A 26216-nucleotide genomic window follows, 5' to 3' on the forward strand; every position below is an offset into this window, starting at 1 on the left:
CCCCTTTAAAATTATACCAAACACAATATTGTGAAACATTGATAGATATCCTGTACTTGAGTCTAAACCAGGATATGCAGCAGCATCTAAAATGTAATTTTCTGAAGGGGGTGGGTAACTTCATGAGCTGATAACTATGATACAGCTGCCACTCAGGAAGGGTTATCATACCAGAATATCATATATAGACATGGATTTTTCAAAAATCCATTTTCAAAAATTATAAGTAAGTTTTGTCACCTTGAGTGGTACTGACATCTGGTCTCGCCCATGGACTATCACTGGTTTAGTTTCAGTAGGTTAGAATTCACAAGAATCTAGCAGTTATTAATGATGACGATGAGTTTTCAGTTAGTGTTCTGTTACCGTTGGTTACGGGGCAGTTGTAACGAGAGACTGAAATAAACAACTCAAGTTTTTCCTTCGTCCACAAAAAGCGTTTTTCAGCTCTTTTGTTCCCAAACTCCTACACTATATACAGGACTGTCTCAGAAAATTAAAATATTGTGATAAAGTCCTTTATTTTCTGTAATGCAATTAAAAAAAAACTAAAATGTCATACATTCTGGATTCATTACAAATCAACTGAAATATTGCAAGCCTTTTATTATTTTAATATTGCTGATTATGGCTTACATTTTAAGATTAAGATTCCCAGAATATTCTAATTTTTTGAGATAGGATATTTGAGTTTTCTTAAACTGTAAGCCATGATCAGCAATATTAAAATAATAAAAGGCTTGCAATATTTCAGTTGATTTATAATGAATCCAGAATGTATGACATTTTTGCATTACAGAAAATAAAGGACTTTATCACAATATTCTAATTTTCTGAGACAGTCCTGTAAATAAACTTGCCTTGCCTAAAGAGGAAAACAACCCCACTTGTCCTGCCCGTGTGCGAGAATGTGGTGTTGGCGCCATCTGGTGCCGGTGTGGCGCCACTGCAGGTCCGCTTCGACAACTCCCATGAATCAGTGTCCTCACTACGTAGCTGCTGAGCGATGCGAGGCCGAGCTCTCAACGGGCTGGGAAAGTAGGCTACTTCGCCACGTCGGTATGTTTGTGACCCCGCTGATATCCATACTCTGAGGGCAGCGGGCGAGCTACCGAGATGCTGATCTGAGATCAACGCTGATCTGAGATCAACGCTTCAACTTCGGATGGAGTTTATCTTTTTTATCCAGCGCAGTCCAAACACAGCGGAGAGGCTCTGAGTGGGATCCGGTGACAAAGTTTGAGAGAGGAAAAGAAAAACGAGGAGACACTCTGTAAAACTGCTACAAAAAAAGTTTCAAACTTTCTCCCACTGAGTCCTGCGTTAAGAGCAACAGCAAGTATGGCGAAAAAGTATGATTTCTTATTTAAACTCCTTCTCATCGGGGACAGCGGAGTCGGCAAAACGTGTCTGATCATCCGTTTTGCCGAGGACAATTTCAACTCTACATACATTTCCACCATCGGTACGTTGTTGCAGTTCAATGTTTGAGGTGGAGCCTGCGACATTTCTGCTCCCGTTTTGAATCTGAAACCTAAAGGATGATAAGAGCAAGATGAATGTTTGCTTACACTTCAGGATCCATTTAATGCCATGCACTGTACAAACTGGTTTCTCAGACTCCTTACGTGTCGCAACTGGTCTGTGTTCTGCCTTTTTTTTTTCCCTTTTCCTTTTCTTTTTTTTTTATTTGAGTTCTGTCTCCCTCTTTCCTGCTGGAGTGAGCGGTCTTTTTACTTACCCTCTCCCCCATCTCTCTCAGATCTCATTCCACTGACTTGGCCCACTGAAGGTCCACCCACTCCATTCCTATCTCTTTTACCATCTCTATGTTCCCAGAAGAATGGCTTGCTTTCTGGCATGCAGGGTTTTGCACAGGACAGACCCCTCCTCTGCCCCCTCACTGTCTGTCTGTCTGTCTGTCTGTCTGTCTGTCTGTCTGTCTGTCTGTCTGTCTGTCTGTCTGTCTGTCTGTCCAGCATACACAAATACAGACCGCTGTGCTGTTATTACCTGTTTGTAGACAGTAGTGCACTCATAATAGAAGTAGTTTACACTTGATCTGTATACCCTGCATTGTGTAACTGTTTAACTCCAATAAGAGGTATTTAATCATTTATTTTGTCATTCCTTCCTTCCTCCCTCCCTCTGCCCTTTCCTGTCCTCATGTCATCTCTCAGGCATTGATTTTAAAGTAAAAACCATTGATGTGGATGGAAAGAAAGTGAAACTGCAAGTATGGTAAGAAATGACGATTGATTTCTTCTCTGATAGCGGGTATAGATAATGGATGGATGGATGGATATATGTTAACAGATTAAAAAGAAAGAAATGAGGAAAACATAAACTATCCTTGGTTCATACTGTCTGTAAAGAAATAAGTCAAAGTAAATATAAATGGTCACTGCTTTTGGCATTTATGTAGTTATTTATTTGTATATTGTACAAACCCAGAATTGAAAATGTGAGCAAAATAGATGAACAAAATAGACATTTTTCCCAGGAAAAGGTTTGCAGTTTATATAGTATTCAGTGTCGACTATTTCTAGACTCATGAGCTAAGGTGGAAAGAAAACAGTCCCAAAAACTGGTGAAATACAGGTATGAGAAAAATAAATCTTGTAAAAGGCTGTGGATGAGTGGTGCTAACATTATATCATACAAATACAAAAACTATCAGGAAAAATGTGCAAGAGAAGACAAATTACATTTGCCATCATTATTATGGGGGGGAAAAGAATTATAGATATATATTAATATAGATGCACTGTGAACATATGCAGTATATGGATGCATCAAGGGAAAAAACATAATTTTGTGGATATAAAAACTTTAGTGATTTACGCGCACTTAAGTGCCTAAATTGAACAAGAGCCTATTGACAAACATCTTCTCTGATAGTTAGTTATTTTTGTCATTTGGTGAAGGTGATAATGCAGACTTTTTTAAAACTTTTTTCTTGTTTCTGGCTCATTTCCTGAAAGGAAAGAGGGACCTCCTTCCTGTTCACAAAATTTGTATTTGTCCAGTGAACCAATGGATTATTAGTCATGAGGGTGCTATTAGGTCAGCTGCATCAATGTCAGATGCACATTAAATGCATAATTCTGCTTCAGTTTCTTACACTTATAGAGCTTGCATGAGATGCACACATCAGCGCATTATTTATTTACTTTAAATGTGTGTTTTGCGCAGGGACACAGCAGGACAGGAGCGCTTCAAGACCATTACGACAGCCTACTACAGAGGAGCCATGGTGAGTACGAGATGCCCGCAGGGCAACCAGACGAGAAAATCCGGGTGACATCACAGCCTCATTGTGTTTACTAAAATGGTCTCTCCTCTGTCTATTCTCTGCACGTCAGGGCATCATCCTGGTCTACGACATCACAGATGAGAAGTCCTTTGAAAACATCCAGAACTGGATGAAGAGCATCAGAGAAGTGAGGCTGATTTAAAATAAATACAATTGTTGATCTGATTGTTCAATGTAAGCCTAGTCCACACTTACACAAGTATTTCTGACAAAAATAGTATTTTCTTTACACTTCTACTAGCTGAATTGTTTTTGAGTAAGTAAACTATAATCACCTGTTTCCCAGAATGCATCAGCCGGGGTCAGTCAGATGCTGCTAGGCAATAAATGCGACATTGAGTCAAGGCGGAAAGTTTCCAAGGAGCGGGGAGAAAAGGTAAAATCGACAACAGATGCTGATAACGTGTTGTTTTGGTGTTTATGAATGTAGTTTTGAAGCCATAAGAGGACTTCATTCACATGTTTAATTGTGAGATAAAATTGTATTTTGTTTTGGGGTTGGTTTGTTTTTTGAAGGAGGAATTATTTCTGGATAGTTCCTAAGAAGACTTCTGATGTAAATGCTTTGTATTTGCTTGAGATAAGAAGCAGGAAATGATTACTACCCATATCCTGACTTTGTGTAATCAGCTCTGCGTGTGTTGTTGACAGCTGGCAAAAGATCACGGCATCAGATTCTTTGAGACCAGTGCAAAGTCCAGCATTTACGTGGAGGAGGTGAGCTGGAACTAACCCACTCTGACTCCATAGCTCACAAATGTTTAAGATAGTTTTAGTGTTCTTGTTGTGTTAATGTTTTTTTCTGTGTAAATGTGCTGTAAACATGGGAAACATTAAACTAAGCACTAATCTTCTCTCCTTCTGTGCTTCATTCTACTTCTCCCGCAGTCTTTTCAGTCTTTGGCAGGAGACATACTACAAAAATCCAGCAAGAAGCCAGTAAGACAGAACATATCCCTCCTCCAGAATATTTTCAAACCTATACGCATTTGTCTCTATATGAGTAAACGGTTGGAAGACTGTGCTTGTAATTTCTTTTCTTTGTCTGTGTGTCCTTGTTGTGCAGAGTTCCACGGGCCGAGAGGTGAAAATAACCAGCAGCACAGAGAAAAAGTCCTCAAAGTGTGTTCTCCTCTAGATGTGATATCAAAAGATTCCAACCAGAAACTGAAGAACAAGTCAGTGTTTTTAAGGAAAAATGGAGAAAGTTTCCTGTCTCCATCTGGTGGGCAAAAAAGTCAAATACATACACATCGTGTATTCCCTTTATGAGTTTGAAACTGTTCTTCCACAATAATTGTTCTGCGCCCACAAGTAATTTTTGAATTTTTGTAAGACTTTTGAAAAAATGTTTGCATTCCAAACCGAGGGTGTTTTCTGTGACATATACTGTGATAAATGCCAGAAACGTATCTTAATATAATTTTCAAAAAACCAGCCCGCACCACGAGTTTCAACACTGGCTCATTATCACATCAGCATTCATACACCAGCACCGACAAAAACATTAGCTTGTCGTTTCTTAGAAGTGAACATATGTCGGAGCAGAGGAACCGTTTGATGTAAAATAATTGGATTTACACACATAAATGACATGCTGGAAGCTCCTCTTTGACTCAAGTGTTTGTCATTCGTTCACGCATGGAGGTCCGGTCAAAGACCGTTTGAATACAAAAGGGAAACCCTAAAATTAAAATGCCTTTGCTTTTCTGAAAATATTGTATCAGTTCAGTCCGCTTACATTTGGGAACTGTATGTTACATCCCAGATAAGAAGCCAGTCCCATTTTCAGTATCATGTAAATACATAGATTGGACATTCAGCATTCAGTGCCTATCCCTTGAGGATAAGTTAGATATTTCGGGCCTGTTTTGCTTCATTCAAAACGATCCCACCAGAACAGATGGCATTAAATATGAAAGTGTTCTTGATTGTAGAACAGAGACGTTATGGTGATGAGCAACTTAAAACAGTGCTCTCCATGACGATGAACAAAACGCTGGGCTTCAGTGGAAACTGTGGTCAAGGAGGAGGTTTTAATAGATGGATGGATTGAGAATGTGGATGATAAAGAAAAGAGATGAGTGCAATCAGAGGAGTTGAGTGGAGAGGTGATAGAAAGATGAGTAAAGTAAGTGAATGGACAGGATGTGAGAGTCTCTTTGGCAGCTGAGCACACGCACACACACGCAGACTTCTAACTCTGATTTCATTTAGTGAGTCGTCTCTTTTATCTGAAATGCCTAACGCTACCACACATTAGCCGCGTCTGACATGATAATGTTTCCTGCTAAGGCAGTATCAGATCACTCAAAATGACTGATTGCAAATATTCATCTGATCTTCACAAACTGAGTTTTCTATATCCTCTTCTTTTGTGCTTCTTTCGCACTTTTTATTTCTAGACCTGCCAAAAGCATGTAGTTTACCGACGGATGTCTTATGAACAATAATAAAAAAAATTAAAAAAACAGTAAATATTGTGAATGTGTTCTAATTTTGAAGTTTAAAGATGAAACTTCAAACTGTTGATGTTAACAGGTGGTGGCAATGATGACCTGGTGCAAAAACAGAATATCTATATCTATATCTATCTATAAGAGTCTTTGAGGTTCAAGTATGAGCAGGGAATCTCCACTGTCTCAACAAATGCTTAATAAAATTGTGGAAAACAAAAAAAAGTACAAAGAAAGGTTACATGTTAAAGTGCAAAATAGGAGGTATTACTTTAGCAGATGTTTATCTGATAAAGCTATTGCTAAATTTAGGCAGGGAATCGCTCATCTTACCAGAGTGAAACATAGTGAAGCAGTTGAGGGCTGTGACCTAATTTCCACCTCTGCAGATGTTGATATCCTTGTCAGTAACACTGAAGATTTGCTGCACTCAGTTTTTAGATGCAATTGCTCCTTTGACAAAGAGGGTCTCTAACCATAGGAGCTTAACTCCCTGGTATAATTTGCACATACTGAAACAAAAAGTGCTTCACACAGTGGCCTACCTTATGTTCCTAATAGAGCTCTCCGTTCTCAGAGTGCAGGTTTACTTGTAGTTCTTAGAGTATCCAAATGTAGATTTGGAGGATGGGCCTTCTGCTATCCTCTGTCTTTTCTTCATTCTCTATGTCTATTCTCTCTTTTCCTGCTCTGTCCAGTTGGGCTTTGGCAGGAGGGTCCGCCCTTATGAACCGGGTCTGCTCAAGGTTGTGGGTCTCTGGAAAGCACCTAGAGACAACTGTTGTAAAAGACGCTATGTAAATAAAATTGAATCGAATTGAACATAATATAATTGATTAATTGGTTATTTAAAAGCAATTTCAGTGAGTAAAGGGCAAGAGTGCAAGCCTAAGATGTGTTCTGCATCAAGACCCATCATCAATCAAAAGCTGATCAAACCACACAATAAAGGGCACACATTTGTCAAGCATCACAATACAGTGCATAAATGCCACTTAATTGTACTGTGCAAAAAATAACTAACCAATTAATCTTGTCCAGAGGCAGTATCCGTTTCTGGGCTTTGGGGCTTCTGGGATGAGACACAGTGGCAAAGTGTATTTGCTGTAGCTAAGATATCTTTTGGAGAAAAAAAATCAGTTCTGTATGCTCCAGACAGAAGGAGGGAAAGGATATTTACTGTTACCAGCAAGAAGTCTGAAAGTCAGCCTCAGTGATGGGGGTTGCATCAGTGCTCTTGCTGAAGGTCATTTACACATCTGTGGTGGCAGGATACATGCAGAATAATATTCTGAGATTCTAGAGCAACATATGATGACATTTATGCCGGCAAACTGTGTATGCATTGACTGGGGGTACAAGTTGGACTGGCCTGATTTGTAAGCATTATCAAAAGAATAGCAAAATTACAAAGTGGCTTCACTGGAGCTGTTATAAATATTATAATTTTATATGTGTTGCAGGCCTGAAATTCAAAAATGAATCTATGTTAACAGATTAAAAAGAAAGAAATGAGGAAAACATAAACTATCCTTGGTTCATACTGTCTGTAAAGAAATAAGTCAAAGTAAATATAAATGGTCACTGCTTTTGGCATTTATTTAGTTATTTATTTGTATATTGTACAAACCCAGAATTGAAAATGTGAGCAAAATAGATGAACAAAACAGACATTTTTCCCAGGAAAAGGTTTGCAGTTTATGTAGTATTCAGTGTCAACTATTTCTAGACTCATGACCTAAGGTGGAAAGAAAACAGTCCCATGGTGAAATACAGGTATGAGAAAAAAGAAATCTTGTAAAAGGCTGTGGATGAGTGGTGCTAACATTATATCATACAAATACAAAAACTATCTAAATCTAAATGTGCAAGAGAAGACAAATTACAATTTTCCATCATTATTTTGGGGGGAAAAGAATTATATAGATGCACTGTGAACATATGCAGTATATGGATGCATCAAGGGAAAAAACATACTTTTGTGGATATGAAAACTCTTAAGTGCCTAAATTGAACAAGAGCCTATTGACAAACATTTGGCTGTCATGGAGACCAGCCACTGAATGCCACACACATTCTCACTTTAGGAACCCCTGCTGCTGCTTTTTAGCTGCTGCTGGTACCGTTTTGCTGCAGCAGCGGGCGCCGGAGCCTGTCGCTATGGCAACCGCCCCTCCTTCCCACCATCAGCACCGCTAACGTGCGCGCTCGATCTGCCGCATCTCCGAGTTGCCTGCACGTTTTCCTGCGTGCCTTGTCATCACGCAGAGCAGGTTTTGGTTTGCAAACAGTTCCTCTCCCAGCTATCACAGCTCTTCCGAAAAACAGAGGAAAAGACGCGGAGGCAGCAGAGAGCAGAAGGACTAAAGATGAAGTTGAATGGCGCATATGTAGGCCTGGCCGGGCCCGGGGCAGACGATGTAAGCGATGCTGCGTGTATGTGAAGCCTGGTGGGAAGCAGCAAGGTACATGTCCGGGACAACGCGCACGCACATACACACTCTCTCTCATACACACATACATACACATACACACACACACACACACACACACACACACACACACACACACACACACACACACACACACACACACACACACATACACACACACATGGGTTGAACGGGATGCCCGCGTGACTGCAGGGAGGAAAGAAGTGGAGGATGAGGAGGAGGAGGAGGGGGGTGTCTATTTGCCTGTGGACCACCGCAAAAGGTGGAGTTGTCAGAGATGAAACCCCGCGGGGAAATTTCCCATCCAATAATTTACTGTTGGAGTTGGAAATTTGCTGAGATCATTATGTCCTGTTCACGTAATTAGAATCGCTCCGTGAACGAGCCGATGTCATATTATGCCTTTGGTGTTTTCTTGTCCGTGGCAGGATGAGGACGTAACGTAAGGTCGACAGAGAGGAGCGCACATGCTCGGACGGTATCCCTCCTGACTGGACGCACGGACTAACCGGCCCATGTCACCGCTGCGGGCAGTGGATACGCTGTTTTCTCTGGGACGCTTTAAGAGTCTGCGGCCTGCTCGGCTCTACTGCAATGCCACACAGGGGAGAGGAGGGAGAGGTGGAGGGGAGAAGACGGAGAAGTGGAAGCTATAAAGGCGAACGAGTTTAGTAAAAATGTGAGGATTTAAAAGAGGGAAAATAACCACATTTGTGTGCTTGTGTTTCAATCGGACTGCATGGAAGAATGGCACAAGTTGTAGGCCTGCTCGTGTGAGTTGCAGTGGCTTGTGAGCAGCATGGGCTGAAAAAGACACGACCGACAACAACAATCATTGCATCATGGCCGAAACATCAAATGAGGTGAGTGAGGTAGATGTGATTGAGTAAGGGCTTGTCAATTCTTTCTGCTGACAAAGTTCCTGGACTTACTGGACTGTAGTGCGCACCATGGGACGTTGCGCAGGAAATATTGCACCGGCCAGTGGAGAGTTTTTGGCGCATAACTGTGACAGAATGGAGATCTGATGCCAGATTTGGTCTCCCCCTCTGCTCTGCTGTGATTCTGCCCACACAACTTGTTTCGTGAAACATCTTCCAGCATCTTTCACACACACACAAACACAGACCAGCCAAACAATGCCTTCCCCGTCAGACTCCAGCAGTGTGGCTTCAGCCTCCGGGTCTCGCGGTTGGTCGGACAGCCGTAGAGGCATGTCTGGCCGGGGGCCTGGGGGGGCACGCGTGCTCCTGTACCTGGGGCTGTGCCACCTGGGCCTGGGAGCCATGGTGCTGGCCTTCTCCTTCACAAGCATGGCCTTCACCTCCTCTGCTCGTGTGAGGCAGTCCTGCCCATTCTGGGCTGGCTTCTTTGTAAGTATGAATATAACTACAAACATACAACAGGGATTTAAAAAAGAAAAAGCTATAAAGGGTGTGTTTTCTGGTGTGTGTTGTGTGTATCCAGGTGGTGGCATCAGGAATAGTAGGAATAATCTCATGGAGGAGACCTCTAACACTGGTGGTACGTGTTTTACTCTATTTAAGGATTTTTTTTATTATGTTGGTTTGAGGTTCAAATGTTAATTATAGCAGATGAAAAGTCGCCACAAGTCAAAATTTACAATATGGGATCTGGATTGCTAATTCTGAAGGTCTTTGTGTTTGGGTTTAAACTTTATATGGTATAAATGAGATGATACTGTTTATTCCTTTCCGAATTAACACCTACGCTTGTATCTAAGTTTGCGATTTTATGACCTCTCTAAAACTAACTTGGGCATTTTCACAGTTTATTTTCTGCTGTTTGGTATTCTAAACAATGCAATTCAATTTTAACACCTGGCTATAAATCAAACATGGCCTGTGTTTCCCCCCACAGGTGTCACTGTTCATGCTGCTGTCTGCAGTGTGTGTGATCCTCAGCCTGGCAGGCTCTATGCTCTCCTGCCAGAATGCACAGATGGTCAAGTCTATGCTTACCTGCCAGGTAGGCAAGCGTCGTCTTCTGCCTCATGCTGAAATGCCCTTCTAAAACACATGCATGGAAAGCGTGCCAGGAATTGTTTGGGAAACATTTAAGTTTGCAGATCAGTGCTTCCTAGCCTAACTATTTTGTGTTCAGGTGGAGAATGGCCTGTGTGTGTGCTGTGCACCAACCCACCCCTGCTCCATGGAGGAGGAGGATAGCCTGGTCCTTTACCTGAATGTGGACTGCCACTCAGTCAGACATCAGCTAAAAGTAGGTGTCATGTGTTGGAATAACATTGAAACACAATCATTTGCACATTCCAACAATTTAAATGCACAAAATCATGATATGGAATTGAGATTTCTGTGAATGCTTATTTCTCTCCAGGACCTTTTATTCAGTGCATGTGGTCTCAGCATTCTCTCCACCATCATTTGTACGCTGTCCACTGTGACTTGCAGTATCCACATATTCTCCCTGGACCTCGTCCACCTGGTGAGAACAGACGCACCATTTTGCATTTAAGTGGCTGAGTATTTTACACCGCAAGTATCCTGCAGATAAGTTGCAGTGCTGTATAGATAGATTAGGATTGAAATTTTAAGACTTCTCACAAACATTTGTTGTGTGATTTTTATGCGTCTCCCATGGCTCCCACTTAGTTGGCCCCACACCGTTCCCGGTCCGTTAACCCAGAATGCACCACTCCTCAGGATGCTTTCCTGACCAACATCATGGACTTCGAGGAGTTCGTTCCCCCCATCCCTCCACCCCCCTACTATCCTCCTGAATACACCTGCAGTTCAGAGACAGATGCTCAGAGGTACAAAACCAATCATGATAAGATTAATTGTATCCCATGTGTACGACATGTAGCAGCCATGCACCTAAATAATTAGACTTAAGACTCTGAGAGACTGACTTATATGTTTGTATCAACATTTAGCATCACCTACAATGGCTCCATGGAGAGCCCTGTTCCTTTATACCCCACTGACTGCCCCCCTCCTTATGAAGCTGTGATGGGACAAAGAGCTGTCAGCCAGGTGGGCATTTCTTCCATGTTTATTCAAATGTTTGCAGGCTCCAGCTCCCTTTTCTAAAAATAAAAATAAAACAAAAATATGTATCTTGCTTAAAATCACTATAGTAGAAATTTGGACTGGGGGTCTCCAAACTTTTTTTTATACCACTGTGCAAAATCTGCATGTGTGATGTGATCTTTGTCTGTTCAGGCAACAGTGTTTGACCCTCATGGCACTGAGCTGTCTGGAGAGAGAGGAACCTCTACAGCCTTCAGTGGTGAAGGTGCAAAAAACACATTCCCTCATATTCGTCGTGCTGTTTCTGAATGTGCCAATGGATTTGATGGGGAATAATTTAATATTAAATGATTAATAAGCAGGAAAAAGTTACACAGTTGCTAAATTAGGATGATAAACAATAAATATTCATAGTCACATAGGGTTTTGTTAAATTCATATGATATTGATAATAGTATGATTATCAATTATAACAGCAGTTCTATATTTGATTTATAACAAACACAAGTTAATGGTTACCAGTATTGCTCCCAGATCTCTGTGTTTTCAAAATATGCTGAAACAAAATGTGGGAACTTGGATAGACCCTGAAGCTATAGATCTGATATTCAATCAAGAAATACACAGCGGAAAAATACATCATATTTACAAGAAATAGGCAAAATATGAAAGAGACAACTGAAATGGTTAAATATTTACGTTTTTCTGTCTAATAAAGGGTATGCTTTTTTTTTCTTAGTGTCTATGGACAGCGGATCTCTGTTAATGTCAGAGATAGTGGACATTCCTGATGATTCCTCCCCCTCCGAGGATTCCTGTCTCATGGAGGTTGGGCTGAGACATCAGGGGGAGAGGAGCAACAGGACCAGTAGTGAGGGAGGGGATGCAGGAGAGTACATAAGCTTTCGTGGACCAGCATCTCAAACGCCAGAGAGTCCTCTAGCAGGAGGACCGAGAGCCAAGCGATTCATTAAAGGGGAGAGGTCCAACTCCTGCTCCTCACCCAGCACAGCTAGCAACACATACAGGTGGGTGCAATCACTCTAATATCTGAGGTAACATTTTAAGTAACAAACACACAGAAACACTATTTTGCGTTGTGCCGTTCTGTCACCCAGGTCACCTGTACTCCACCGCCAGGCCATGCTAGCGAGTAGCTGCTCCCAGCTGGAAGCAATAGGAACTTCCACTAATCAACAACGATCCTCCATCCCAGAAATTCGGGTTCGCCCTTCCACTCCGTCAAGCCAAGGTGCTGCCCCACCCTATTCTGCTCCCTTTGCTTCATCCACCTCGGTTGCCACTGAGGCTGGAAATAGGCCACTGCTTCTAAACCAGCCTCTTTACCTGCGACGACTGGCAGGGAGAGGGGAAAAAGCTGGAGAGAACGTGAGTAGTGAAGGCTTCCTACGCCTTGTCAGGTCACACAGTGAGCCTGGCCTCAGCTCCTCTACAGACACAGGTGAGTCTGAGCCTAATGTGAACACACCTCTGTATTCAGTTTTACAATGACCATAACCCGTTCACTGTTACACTATCTTCCAGTTGACTTCGGCTCTGGGGGCAGCAAAGCATCTCCTGACACAGGTACGAGTATGAGCTAATGGCTTAGATATAGAAAAGCTTTTTTTGAAACTTTTGCAGATTTAATTACCATGAACCATGAAAATCAGTTAATTGCATGCAAATTAACCATGGCATTACATAAAACAAAAGGACATGACCATATTCTCTCCTGCAGAGAAAAACGGAAATCTGGCATTCATGAAGCTGAGACATAGATGCACATGACTAATACATGTAATGATAATTTGTTATTGTGAATTAAAATCACTTCGAGGTTGCTCAAAGGCCACATATGTAAATACCATCTAATGCAGTCACACAGGGGTCCAATCCAAAATGTCATCCACAGTGCATAATAAAGCTGTACTGTGTGTGACTTATAATATATGTAAATCTTAGATAAAATTTAAGCATTGCAGCAAGTCTTTATAATACTCTGGGAGCTCTTGTTCATTAGTGTGACATATCTAATGTCATTCATTGTTTTTAAAAATTGTCATAACTATACTACAGTATTTATGGAGTTATATACTTATATACACACAACTTACATCAGTACTGTATTACATACAGCGTTATTAATGAACAATTTATAGCTCAAAAATATGCTTGTATGGAAATGAGAGAGAGAATAATAAATTATAAAATATCATCTATGGTGAGGGACATTTGCATGAACCCTTATGTATTGCTGTATGCTCCACATGGGCCGGTTGTTTCCATATGTGGACGCTCCTGAAATGTTATTTATATGGTAATAGACTAATAATTCCTCAGATTTTCCACTCTTTATGTTGTTACTCTTCTCTCCAACAGATCAGTTGTAACATAGCTTAATATGCAAACCTGTTGTCTTGTTTTCTAATTCAAAGGCCCATCCTCTGAGGCGTGTCTGTTACCCCATATTTCTTCACCTCCTGCTGCAGCTCTGCCCAGCAAAGGAAGTGTGAAAACAGCTGCCACAGGGGTGCAGGTCCCACCTAAACCTGCACCCACCTCACCAGTTCGTTTACCTAAAGACTGCCACCGTTCCCTCGCAGACCTAAAGGTATATCATCTTTGGTTGATGCTAGATACAGGACTAGGATTCCCGTATAAACACAAAGCTTAGCTGAACCACTTTCTGATTAAATTGCAAAACACTTTTCTTTCTCTTTAGGTTACTCGAGCGCTGGTGGCTCGCTTCCTCCATCGCTCCAAACGTAATCTAGCACCCTCGTCCGAACCTGCTGGGAACACCGTACAGGGACCGAAGAGGAGGAGTGGAACTGAGGCTGATGCCACCAGCCACCTGCCCTTTGAACAAGTATGACCACAAGCTCTGTTTTATTTCTTTATCGCCAGTTTCATTACATTACATCTAAAGTTCCCTGTCTTGTCTATTATCTACTTGATAAAATTATCTGAAGGTGTATCGGACCCCTTGGAGCACTAGCCGAGGACACTCCACCCATCACTCTCACCAACCTCATCACCGTGGACACCACCACTCCCATAGTGACAGCCGACACAACCGGCATCGCAGCAGCCGGGCACCTGAGGGGATCCACCTGCGCAGTTGTGGAGATTTAAGCTCCTCCTCAGCGTCACTGCGGCGATTGATGACACCTCATCCACCACACGGGTCATCAGGCACTCTCTATTCAGAGTCTGCACTGTGAAGGGGAGACGAGGCGACGGAGGGACAGATGAATGAAGAAGGAGGCACGCAGCATGGCTGTGGTGAAAATAGGAAGGGTTTTGGGGAGAAAAAAAACATAAAAAAAGGGATGTAAAAGTCTGCCCTCCTTTTTTTCCCCCCTTGGTCTCCTTCGTTGCCTGAAGCCAACTGTGCAGATGGTATTATTTAGTGGTGCCACCAACAAGCAGTGGCTACAAGATGCTTATTTCTGACCAGCATGGTCTCTTTTCAGTCAGAACACGCCATGTATTGTCCTACCAGATTGCCAGAAGCATCTCTAACCTTGTCCTCCTTTCAGACGTCATCTGAAAAAAAACGCTAAAAACTGGACACAGAACTCAACTACTTAGCAACCACTTACATGTATATCAGCCTATTAACAAAATATGCGTTCCAAAATGCTTTTGGCCCAGTTGTACATTTCAGTTAATCCACTACATCACTCCTGTGAAGTGATTATGGAAACCCTTCTCTTGTCTTCCATTCTTAAGATTAAATGCATCGGTTAACATAGTCTGCTCAGTAAAATAAAAACAAAAAACAAAAAAAAAAACGAAGGTTCCACATGAGGACAATGCTATGTATTTTTTTCTAATGCAGAATCCTACTTTATTTTTCACCTACATGATGGCCTTCACAAAATAAGGCAGCCAGCATTTCTAACACAGACATGAATGCACGCCACAGATGCACATTCAGCCTTTGAAATGTATTTTCTGTGGGTCGGTGGGTAGGTGGGAGACTGGACTCGGTGCTTTAATTTGTGTGTGTGCATGTTTTGCTACAACTCTGATGCAGCAGGAATCGTGTGCATTCAATCCTGCTGATTTGTTTCAATAAGTAACAAGTGCTCAGAATGTCTTTGTCTGCATGTTTGCTTCTCTACTTTTTCCTCTTGCACACAAGTTCTACTATAGTAGCCACTTGAAATGTATCTGATTAAATAGTTAGTTGAAAAACCAAGGCCAAGAGACAAAGTTTTTTTCCAGGTGGCGGCAAACCCACTTCTCCATACTAATTTGTATAGGGCCATTAAAGACAATGGCTAAAACAGTCCTATCCTTGTAAGATATAGACGTGTAAAGTGTGCTGTGGCTCTCATGAGTCTGTCAGACACTGTGTGTTGGTAGGTTTCCTCTTGGACCTGCACTGGTTGTTAAAGGATGATTAATTGAAAGGAAAAACAAATCCTCCAGAAGATCTGGTAACAGAGAACATATCATTTTATCAGCCAGATCTGAAGTTTAGAGGTATATTGGCATATTTGTATCAGAATGAATTTTTTGTTGTTTTCTTATGATGAAAGGTATTTTTGGTGTGCTCATTAACTAGAAATGTTGCTTTCATACAAGTGGAGTCACATTTTGGACACACATTTGGCCCTCTAGGGTGTAACCTGCCACCCGCACAATGACATCCCCCCAGAAAGGGCATAGAAAATATTGAAACGGATTAACACATAGGCTACAGTTACACTTGGCCTGAAAACACGACTATGACTACACTCCTACAAATACACATCCTCGTGAAAGGCACTAAGCTGTTTTTCTACCTCCTGTCATGGATAACACATTTATTTAAAATATATTATATCTGGACTGCGGGCTTAACAGAGGAAAGCCTTGAAACCGGAATAGTAAATGTTTTCTAAATATGACACATTTAATTTTAAATGCAGTATCAATAACAGAACTTTCAATGCAAATTATGTACTTCAACATATTAAATAAATTATAGACACAAATACTATCTGATTTGCGTTGCTGTTATGTAGCCTTGAAGGACTAAAATGTGACTTTTTTTCTTTTCCACCTTTTCAAATCCTGTTGGTTAAACCGTGAGATAATTTCTGATTTTACAAACGACCAATGAAAAGTACTGAGAGTCAAACACGTAAACTGCTGGGATAGCCGCTTTGAAATTCAAGAGAGAGGGAAAAAAGTAGAGGCACAAGAGAAGGGAGAGAAGAGAGGCAGTGTGGAAGAAGTGGACAGGTTCATTATGGCCAGCTAAGCTGTGTTCTGGATCATTTTGATATACAGCCTGCTATCGTAACCAAAACCCCATTTGAATGTCATCAATAGGCTGCTGAAATAAGAAATTAAACATCATGCTAACAGTTACAAAATGATTTTTTTTAATTAATTTTTTCCCCTAAAAGGCTGTTGTTTCAGGTAATGACAATTGGAAGAAAGAAAAACTGTATGTATGCCACTGTGTTTCATTATTTAAAAAGAAAATGACCAGTGTTGCCCACTTCTTTCCCTGTCCCACCAAATGTTTAGATTAACACACCTGATTCATGACTTGATTACTGATTTGATTACATGATTATTACACTGGGGCCATGCTGGAGCCAAGCAGCGATCCATTCATTTGAATCAGGTGTATTAGAGCAGGGCAACATCTAAAACACGCAGGAGACACATTTCCATAGTTTTCTGAGACCTCTCCAGCAATTATCTCCCATAATAATAATAACAAAGGAAGTTTTGTACAATAAAAAATTTTAAACAAATAAAATAAAATTATCAAATGTATTTGTAGCGCTACAAATAATTAGAAACTGTTAAAGATGATTTCACAAAGCATCAATCTTTTTCTGACGAGTAACTTAATTATGTCAGGGATCTGTGATAATTACTCACCATGCTCCAGTTACTTTCAATTGGAATCAATCATGTTTACATAATCATACCACTAGAGGGCGCTTTAATACGTCTCTTCTTAAATACCCCCAATTTAATAAATATTTTGAAAAATAGTGGGTGTCATTCCCATAAATAAATAATCTGTACTCCAAAATCGTTCATTACTCAATAAATGGGAATAAGTCATCCATTCTTCCATTGTACAAATCAGCCATTACTCTATGCACAAATCACATCACATATTTAGGCATCAAAGTTTCCTCCAGACTGTAAGAGCTGAGGAAACGTTACCCCACTATTCAAAACAGTAGTTGATGATCTTCAACACTGGGTAAATGTACCTCTGTCATAGGTAAAATAACAATAATTAAAAGGCTATTTCTTCCTTAAAACAAACTATTTATTCTAAATGATTCCAACTCAGCCTTCTTGCACCTCATTTAACTCTTTAGATTCAACTGTTACAAAATTCTATTGGAAAAATAAAACACCAAGGATTAAACTACAAAAACCTAAACCTCAAGGAGTCTTACAAGCTCCAAATATCTACCTTTACTTTACTTATGCTAACCAACTTCAATATATGTACTCATCACAGTCAGTTAGTCATTTCTCAGTCAATCCATCAAGCGTCATCCATGTTTCAAAGCAATAACAGTAGCTTCCACTCTGACTGCCTGGTGGAAACTTAATAAAAATCACCCATTCATGTTTTCACTCCCATTTGGAATAACCAGGATCTACTTTCGCATGTGGACTAAGAAAAGTATCACGCATCTATAGTCTAACATTGTTTTCCTATCTGGTCCAGGGGTATGGCTTCAGAAACATCAGTTTCTGGAATATAAACGACTGAAATCATCACTTAAGGCCCAGATCTCTATTAGCTCAATAAACCTAGACCTTCCACCTGCAGCAACAGAACTAATGAATATCTCTTGCACAAAGAAAATCCATTTGAAAATATCTAAAATAATATTTTATTTCAGATAAAACCAAACCACTCCTATTAAATAAATGAAAACAAGATTTCTTTTATTTCTGATCCTGAATGCTGAATTATGGACACCAATCTGTAAAAGTTTATATTTATGTAATAATTGCTCTGTTCTGGGTGTCTAGGACACGCCTAGAGACAACTTCTGTTGTAATAGATGCTATATAAATAAAATTGAATTGAATTGACTAAGGCATGATGGTCTGGGAGGGGGCTGACTGGTTCTGGCCCGGGTGTGGGGGTGTGGGCCTTTTGGGGCTGGTGTCCTAGAGGCTGCAGGCGGTTCTTGGCTGGTCTCCATGCCGTGGTGTGGGGCTGAGCGGTGGTTGGTGCCGCTCGGGGATCCGGGCCAGCCAGGGAGGATGGTAGGGGTGTTGGCACTGATGATGATAATAACTTATTGGTTGTAGTACCAACAATACTAATTAACCAATTAACCAATTAACCAATAATTAACCAATAATAATCATGCTAGTATTGTTAATAATATTGTTCATATTATTATTGTTGTTGCTCTAGATGTCTTTTCTGTCATTATTTTTATTATTATCATTATTATTACAGTGTATTTACAGGTGTGTGTACCTCTCCATCACCATGTATATATGTATATGTGCAAGTATATTTATGTATGTGTATATGTAGATGTATACTGTATGAGTGCATGCTTTCGTGTTGATATTTGGATTTATGTTCATACATGTTTGTATGTAACACAGACATTCAAAAGTACCTAAAAACCTTATTGACCTGCTTTTATCACACACGCATTTTCTCTTTTCTGTTCACCCTTTTCTTTCTTCATGTCTGTCTTATGTTAGCATGTATGTCCTTTATATTGCAATTCACCACTAAGACACATTACACAACACTCCACACACTTCATCCATCACTGCCTTGTCTTTCCGTCTTCTCCTTTCGTGTTCCAAATCAGTATTTTTAGTCATATCTGTCAAAATTCGGAATTCAAATTTTGATAAAGTATGTTTGATCAGACTGTTGAAAAGGACTGGTGTAGGACACGCACACTCACACGTTCCATAAGAAAACATCTGCTACAGTTTTAAAATGCATACATATTTCATAGATAAAGGTTTTGCCAAATCATGGTACTAACCATTAATATATATGGAGACAAGTGTAAAAAAAACCAAACCGTTAAGCCAATTGGATATGTTTTTATTTTTCAATATATAATAAACACTTTAAAAAAAACGATTTTCTGTGTATTATTTCATATGTGAGGCTTTAAACTTTAAGGGTTAAGTCTCGCTTGAACAAGACCAGAAATTTCTTGCCCTTAACTGCTAGAGTTTATAAGTCCCTTGTTCGTGGCATTGGAGTACTATATTTGCTGTAAGAATTAAGAGAAGCCAGTCAGCTACATGTATTTAATAAGTATCACAGTCACTGTGATTTTGGTTCCCATCTGGTTGTCACCAGTATTAATGTCTAGGGGAGGCAATAGAGGATCCCCCTTGCAACTGTATTTATTAAGTGATAATCTTTCTTATTTGAGTTACAAATATGGGCAACAGTGTTTCATTTTCTTCCTACAAAGTCACCAACAACTTTTATGTTTCTGTGGTTTGATTTACAAAAGAAGTAATTATCAATTACATTCAGTTCAAGAATACTTTTTTTGTCAGAGCGTGGGAGGAGTCCTGTAGAATCCTGCGCGCTGTTCTAAGGGTCTGCTGATTGCACAAGGATGAGTCCTCTGACCGATGATTTCAGGTTCTCACTGTTCTTTGCAGGCGTATTCTGTTCTGCAGGCCTAAAAAGTTAAAAGATTGTCAATGAAGGAGTAATAAAAAACTCTGAAGCTTTGGGACCAGTAAAGAAATCCTCAGTTTCCTCAGGACATACTGCTACTGCTGACACTTCCAATAGATCTGCTCAGTATTGAGCGCAAACTTCAGAGTACAGTCAAAAATTGTGCCCAAGTACCGTATTTTCTGGACTATAAGCCGCTACTTTTTTCATAGGTTTTGAACCGTGCGGCTTATACAAAGGTGCGGCTATTCTGTGGATTTTTCTTCCACCGCTCGAAGAAATTTATTTTGTCAAAACTAAGACAAAATAAATGCAAAGAAGAATACACTAATTCTTTAGCAGATAGAAGTAGGTAGAAGTAGATTTCAAACAGATGAATAGATAAATAAATAGCGGTTATTTTCTCTTGGTTCTGTCTCGTTTTAATCAGCAAAGTTGCTGCCGTGTTAAAAGACACTGTTAGGAAAGGATCTATTTAGGTACAAACATGTACATCATTTACAGTTCAAAATCCTTCTGTACATGTAGTAAATATCTAATCTAACAACATAAATATCTGCGTCTTGCATACCTTTTTTTTTTTAATAGAGTGGATGCGGCTTATATACAGGTGCGGCTTGTATATCTTTTTTTTATTATTTTAAAAAAAAATAGAGCAGGTGCGGCTTATATACAGGTGCGGCTTATAGTCCAGAAAATACGGTATTTATACTCATTCATCCTCTCCACAGCCTGCCTGTTAAGTGTGCAGACAGATTTTGAGACCAAATCCATCTGTTTACTGGAGGAAAGTCACCACCATGTCCTTGGTTTTCTCTATGTTCAACTTCAGAGAAACATCCTCACACCACTGAACGAACTCACCGACTGCTGGGCTGTGATGGAGCAGGGAGCCGCTCCACAGTGACACAAGGACTGTGTCGTCCACAACTTCACAAGGCTGCAGTCTGGGTGGCTGGTCCTGCAGTCATCCAAATACAGAATGAACAGCAGAGCTGACAGCATACAGCCTTGTGTGGGGAGCCCGTGGAAGTGAAGGAGAGGTCAGAGAAAGTATTATTGACCCTTACTCTCTGCATCCGGTTGGTCAGGAGGTTGATGATCCACAGAGTGATCTGGTCATCCAGGTGGAAGCAAGTGGAAAGTTTCTCTGCCAGAATGTATCGTTGCAAGGGGTTGAATGCGGATGAAAAGTCTTCAAAGAAGTATGTGGCTGTACAGTTGGGGCGTTCCAGATGTTTGTGAACTGTGTTCATGATGAACATTTTTGCGTCATCAACCCCTCTTCCTTCTCGATATGAAACTGGAGAGGGTCGATGAGTGAGTCAGTGACTTTGATTATGTATTTCATTAAGACCCTTCCATAGCTTTCATTGGGAGGGAGGTGAGAGCCATAGGCCTGAGATCATTTAGGGTTTAACCAAGGTCCTATTCGGTATGGGGACCACGGTGGAGTGTCTCCACAGACGGGGGACTATGGAGGCATTTGTTTTATTTGCACCAAAGGCAATTGGAAATCAGTTACTACTAGTGTTATTGTGAATTAATTGTAACTTTTCATGTCTACAAAACATGTATAAAAAAGTAGTGTTTGTGTAGGAAAGTTATTCCCATTCACTGCTACATTGAACTTAGTCTGTGTAAGTCGATTGCTATAGCTGCAAAAGGAGGAAATATTCCAGTCTCACTCAAAACTGCTTTGATTCACATTCACGTTTTTGGTCCCTCGCAAAAGTCTAATAAAAGACCTAGGGATTGATTTAACTCCACAATGTTCCTTTTATTTGACATGAAGTGAGGATGGATGACGCATACGACAGTCCATGAAACTGATTATCAATTAAGCCTCAACTGTTGATGAAATGTTATCGTCAAACAACTGAAATTTAAACTTTAATGCTACTTACCACATAGTTCATACCACATACTTAATTACGTAGTTGTACAACACTTTGCACAATATGTACATAGTTTAGTTTATTTGCGTCACTATAATCTACATACTTAAAATGCTCCTTAGTTTATATATTTCTCATTGTTTATATTTTTATCCTATTTTTCACATGCTTCATTTTTAAATTGTTCAGGACTCTCCTGCTTGGCATTCAGCGTGGACAGCAAAGAAAGAATTTCATTGTTCAGGTCTCGTCTTGCATACAACAATATAAGTTTGAATTTAAAATCTAAAGTTTAATTATTTATGGATGGTTTCATCTTGGTTCTGCAACTCTGGTGTGCAGATGCAAAACATAAAAATGGTTCCATTTCCAAATACCTAAGGATCTGACTGTAAAGTGGGTAACTATGCTGAGTCTAGTCTTTGTTTTTCTTTCAACTTTTTTAAATTTGTATTGAAAGTTTTTTGAAAGTATGTTCATGTAACCACTCGTTAGTGTTGCATATTAGTTTCAATTTCATGTACTGTTCAGGGTTGTTGCGGCCGCACTGATGACGTCAGTGTGGCAAAGGGCAAAGCAAAACCTTGAAGATGGCAACTCTGTATCAAGCATATGAAGAGGAGAGCTATCAGCGCCTGCAGAAACTTATTTCTAGTTATGCAGGAGACGTTCCTCATTCTGTCTTCCTCAACTTTGCCAAGAAAATCTACAACAGGAACAAGTGATTGGTTGCTTGTTGATGAAAAAAAGGGAAAGAATTATAATCATAACACAAAAGTCAGGACGGTTAAATCTCTGAAACCAAGACCATGATATGCACAAGCCTGTGAAACTTCAATAACTTTACAGTGTGTTGTAAACATCAGATTTTTTCTCTTTACTTTTCATATTTTCATTTCGTTAAAGAACTTGGATTGCTAATCAGTCTGTTATCGTATTTGTGATATAGAGTTTTATTTAGTCATAAATTAACAGATGAACTGTTTAAAACTGCCTGTTATGTCATGTTGCATGTCATCATCAACATTTTCTTAATGATAATTTGGAAATGAGGAAAAGCCCCTCAAAAAAACATGTTCAAGTTGTTTTGATGAGCTTTGTCTCAAATATTTCCAGGTTTGGGCAATCATTTATCTAACATGTTTCACACTAACGGAGGTTTAAATACCAGAGGAAACATTTAAATCTGCCTCCATGTGAATGATTTATGAAACATTCTAAGAGTCCCTAAATTAGCATTGATTTGATTACTTATCGATAAACTACATATCAGACAACAATGAGAACACCAACTTCTTTTGGAGATGATTTAAAAATGCTAAACATCCTTTAACAATAATATTCTCTCAAATGGATAAAACTGAACAATATAAATACTCCTGGAGTAAAACAAACACGACTTTCCCGTGTTTTCCACTTGTAGTCGGCGGAGGGCTATGGCTGACCATGAGAAATGTCCTCCCACAGAAAGCCATGAGATGTTAGTTCTGTTTTTTGTTCTGACAACGTTATGCATCCTTCCACCAATATAATGAGTCTTACAAAAGAGGTAGCCACCATTTCTAAGACTGACATTAATGAAAACCACAGACGACATGATCATCCTTTTTCCATGTTGTTATGAATATGGCTTTTGTGAACTGCTTTTGCAACAGCTCTGATACAGCAAAGACATTTGGTTGTCCATCCTGTCTCTGACAAAATAAGTCTTCTGAATGTTTTATCTGCATATTTTGCTTCTTTCTTCTATTTTTATTTTTCATCTTACTGCCCCAGACTTACTTACAAGTTACATTTGTAAATATTTTGTTTCAATAGACAACTGAAAGGCAAGGTCAGATGCAAAAATCAAAAATGTAACCAAAGTTTCTGCCAGATAGCGCCAAACATGTCTTTTATCCCAACTTCATTTTGATAGGGTTGTAAAATGTTTCAAATGCTAAGCTTTATCAGTCACAGTGCTCAGAACAGCCTGATCCTGAAAGATGCCCCTATTGTGCCAAGAGTCTGACAGCATATGTAGTGAAAAATGTATTTGATCAAATTGGAACAAAAGCCAGTTGGGCAATTGCTGTCAATAAAGCTTCTGTCCATAATGTTTTCATTAATAAACTCACATTATCCTTAAATAATCTTGAATTAAGTGTGTCTTTGCATTTTTATAACCATCACAGAGTTTGCATGTTTATTTTTTCCAATGGACTGGAAATACATGGAAGTATATTTAATAACAAATGGATGGATATTTTAATAACTGTTTCACCATCGATTTACAAATGTATGGGTAGGCTAAAGGTTTACCTATGATTTGTCAAATATCTGTCTCATATGAGTCTGGAAAGACAATACGTAAACTGAAAGTAGGATAATTCATAAGGCTGGTTTTCGTGAACACACCAATTCCTTATTCTTCAATTCTAAAATGATCACATTTTTTGACATAGTAGAATTCCAAACTGCACAATTCATGTATAAAGCTAGGAACAACTTATTACCATCTCACTTACAGGAAATGTTTTATGACAGAGAGGGGAGGTATAATTTAAGGGGTTCTCTAAATTTTAAGACTTGCAGAACACGAACAACCATGAAAAGATTTTCTATATCAGTCAGTGGAGTTAAACTATGGAACAGAATGGATTCCGAATTAAAACAATGTCCAAACATTAACCAGTTTAAAAACAAATATAAAAACATGATTTTCACGAGGTACAAAGAGGAAGGGGTTGTTTAGCGGCTTTTAGGGGCCTGCAGATAACACTATTGGGTGAAGAATGGGTAGATTTGTTTATATTTATGTACAGAAATGGGCAGCTACTTATATGTGTATGTATGCAAGTGTATATATATATATATATATATATATATATATATATATATATATATATATATATATATATATATATATATATATATATATACACAGTATATATATATACAGTATATATATATATTTGGTATATAGATATACCAAATCTGCTCTCCTTCACCCTGATGTAGTGGGCCATGTCCAGCAAGGCAGAGCAGGTTTTGGCTTTGGAACTGTAACTCCTCTCTGGCGAAAGGCATCTACCACCGAGCGACGAACCATGGTCGTAGAGGAGGTGCGCCGACAGGAGGAAGCAACCAGACGATCCAAAGCCGTAGCACAAGCCAAGCAGGGCCGCTGGATGAGGTGGGAGGGTGTTGAGAAGAAGAAGCTCACATGGAGCGAACTCTGGGGCATGGAATCCAACCGGTTGAGATTCATCGTTCGAGCAACATACGATGTTCTACCATCTCCCATAAACCTTCAACAATGGTTTGGAAAGGACCCAGCGTGCCCCCTGTGTACGACCCCAGCAACACTTAAGCACATTATGGTGGGCTGTAAAACCAGCCTCACTCAAGGCAGATATACATGGAGACACAACCAGGGCCTCAGATGTCTGGCTGATAAGCATGAGTGCAAGAGGGTTTCCATCAACGCCCAGCCCACCAACAACCAGGATGTGCGGCAACACCCACCATGGTTTGTTCGGGAGGGGGAAAAGCAGAGGGCAAGGACTGGCAAATGCAGGCTGACCTGGATCGGAGGCTGATTTTCCCCCCGGAGATCACAACGACCACCCTACGTCCAGACCTTATCCTATGGTCCAACACCTGCAAGTTCGTCTACATCATTGAGCTGACAGTTCCTTGCGAGGATGCCGTTGAAGAAGCGTATGAACGCAAGAAACTTTGCTACTCCAACCTAGCGGCTGAGGCAGAGGACAGGGGCTGGAAGGCGAGGGTGCGCCCGGTGGAGGTCGGTTGTAGGGATTTTGTGGCCAGCTCGACAACGAAACTCCTTAGGGAGGTTGGAATCAGGGGACACACTCACAGACAGGCCATCAAAGAGCTGGCCAACACTGCCGAGAGAACGAGCCATTGGCTGTGGATGAAGAGGAGCGACACCATCTGGGCTGCTAAGCCAAATGCTTAACCCTGGGACCAACCTGTGGTGGGCCTGCTTCGGCTGAGGGCGTCTTGTGATAATTGGCCGAAACGCCCCATGATCTGAGGACACAACTGACGATGTGTCCCAGGGGCTAAGTATGGCTGTAAAGCAGCAACTCCTCTTCCACTCAGGTATGCGGTCAGGCGCAAGCTTGGCTCAGGGAAGAGAATGCCCCTGCCATGCATAGTCCCCGGGGATTGTACCATCTAGTCCTTTCATCGAATCTATATAGGTGTGTGTGTGATTATGTGTATAAATAGATATATACATAGATATAGAGCAGAATAGAGACAGTATAGTGTAAATAAGTATATTTATATAAATATTTATATGGGCATGTGTGTACAATTATATAGAAATATTCAACTATGTGTATGTATGTACAGGTATGTGTGTGTGAGTATATTTACAGTATATAATAATTTCATT

The 26216-nt window shown here is 40.2% G+C and overlaps 2 protein-coding genes across 3 annotated transcripts; both read left to right on the plus strand.

Annotated features, from left to right (window-relative positions):
- The first annotated feature begins 983 nt into the window (after positions 1 to 983).
- On the plus strand, positions 984 to 5794 carry rab13 (RAB13, member RAS oncogene family). Its single transcript, XM_061716891.1, has 8 exons — positions 984 to 1465; positions 2181 to 2241; positions 3196 to 3256; positions 3366 to 3443; positions 3603 to 3692; positions 3968 to 4033; positions 4205 to 4255; positions 4383 to 5794. Exons 1-8 carry the CDS (start codon positions 1342 to 1344, stop codon positions 4452 to 4454), a joined length of 603 nt encoding a protein of 200 aa, XP_061572875.1. The 5' UTR covers positions 984 to 1341; the 3' UTR covers positions 4455 to 5794.
- A 2242-nt stretch (positions 5795 to 8036) lies between these two features.
- On the plus strand, positions 8037 to 15449 carry fam189b (family with sequence similarity 189 member B). Of its 2 annotated transcripts, none has more exons than XM_061716892.1 (15): positions 8037 to 8237; positions 8654 to 9598; positions 9693 to 9749; positions 10107 to 10214; positions 10350 to 10466; positions 10584 to 10691; positions 10859 to 11019; positions 11143 to 11242; positions 11432 to 11504; positions 11979 to 12267; positions 12358 to 12701; positions 12785 to 12826; positions 13678 to 13853; positions 13965 to 14111; positions 14215 to 15449. In XM_061716892.1, exons 2-15 carry the CDS (start codon positions 9365 to 9367, stop codon positions 14464 to 14466), a joined length of 2208 nt encoding a protein of 735 aa, XP_061572876.1. In that variant the 5' UTR covers positions 8037 to 8237; positions 8654 to 9364; the 3' UTR covers positions 14467 to 15449. The 2 variants fall into 2 exon arrangements, with proteins under 2 accessions (XP_061572876.1, XP_061572877.1); XM_061716893.1 differs by having other exon boundaries at positions 8037 to 8192.
- Positions 15450 to 26216: the final 10767 nt, after the last annotated feature.

This window comes from Cololabis saira, chromosome 3 (genome assembly GCF_033807715.1).
Source record: "Cololabis saira isolate AMF1-May2022 chromosome 3, fColSai1.1, whole genome shotgun sequence".
Classification (NCBI taxonomy): domain Eukaryota; kingdom Metazoa; phylum Chordata; class Actinopteri; order Beloniformes; family Belonidae; genus Cololabis; species Cololabis saira.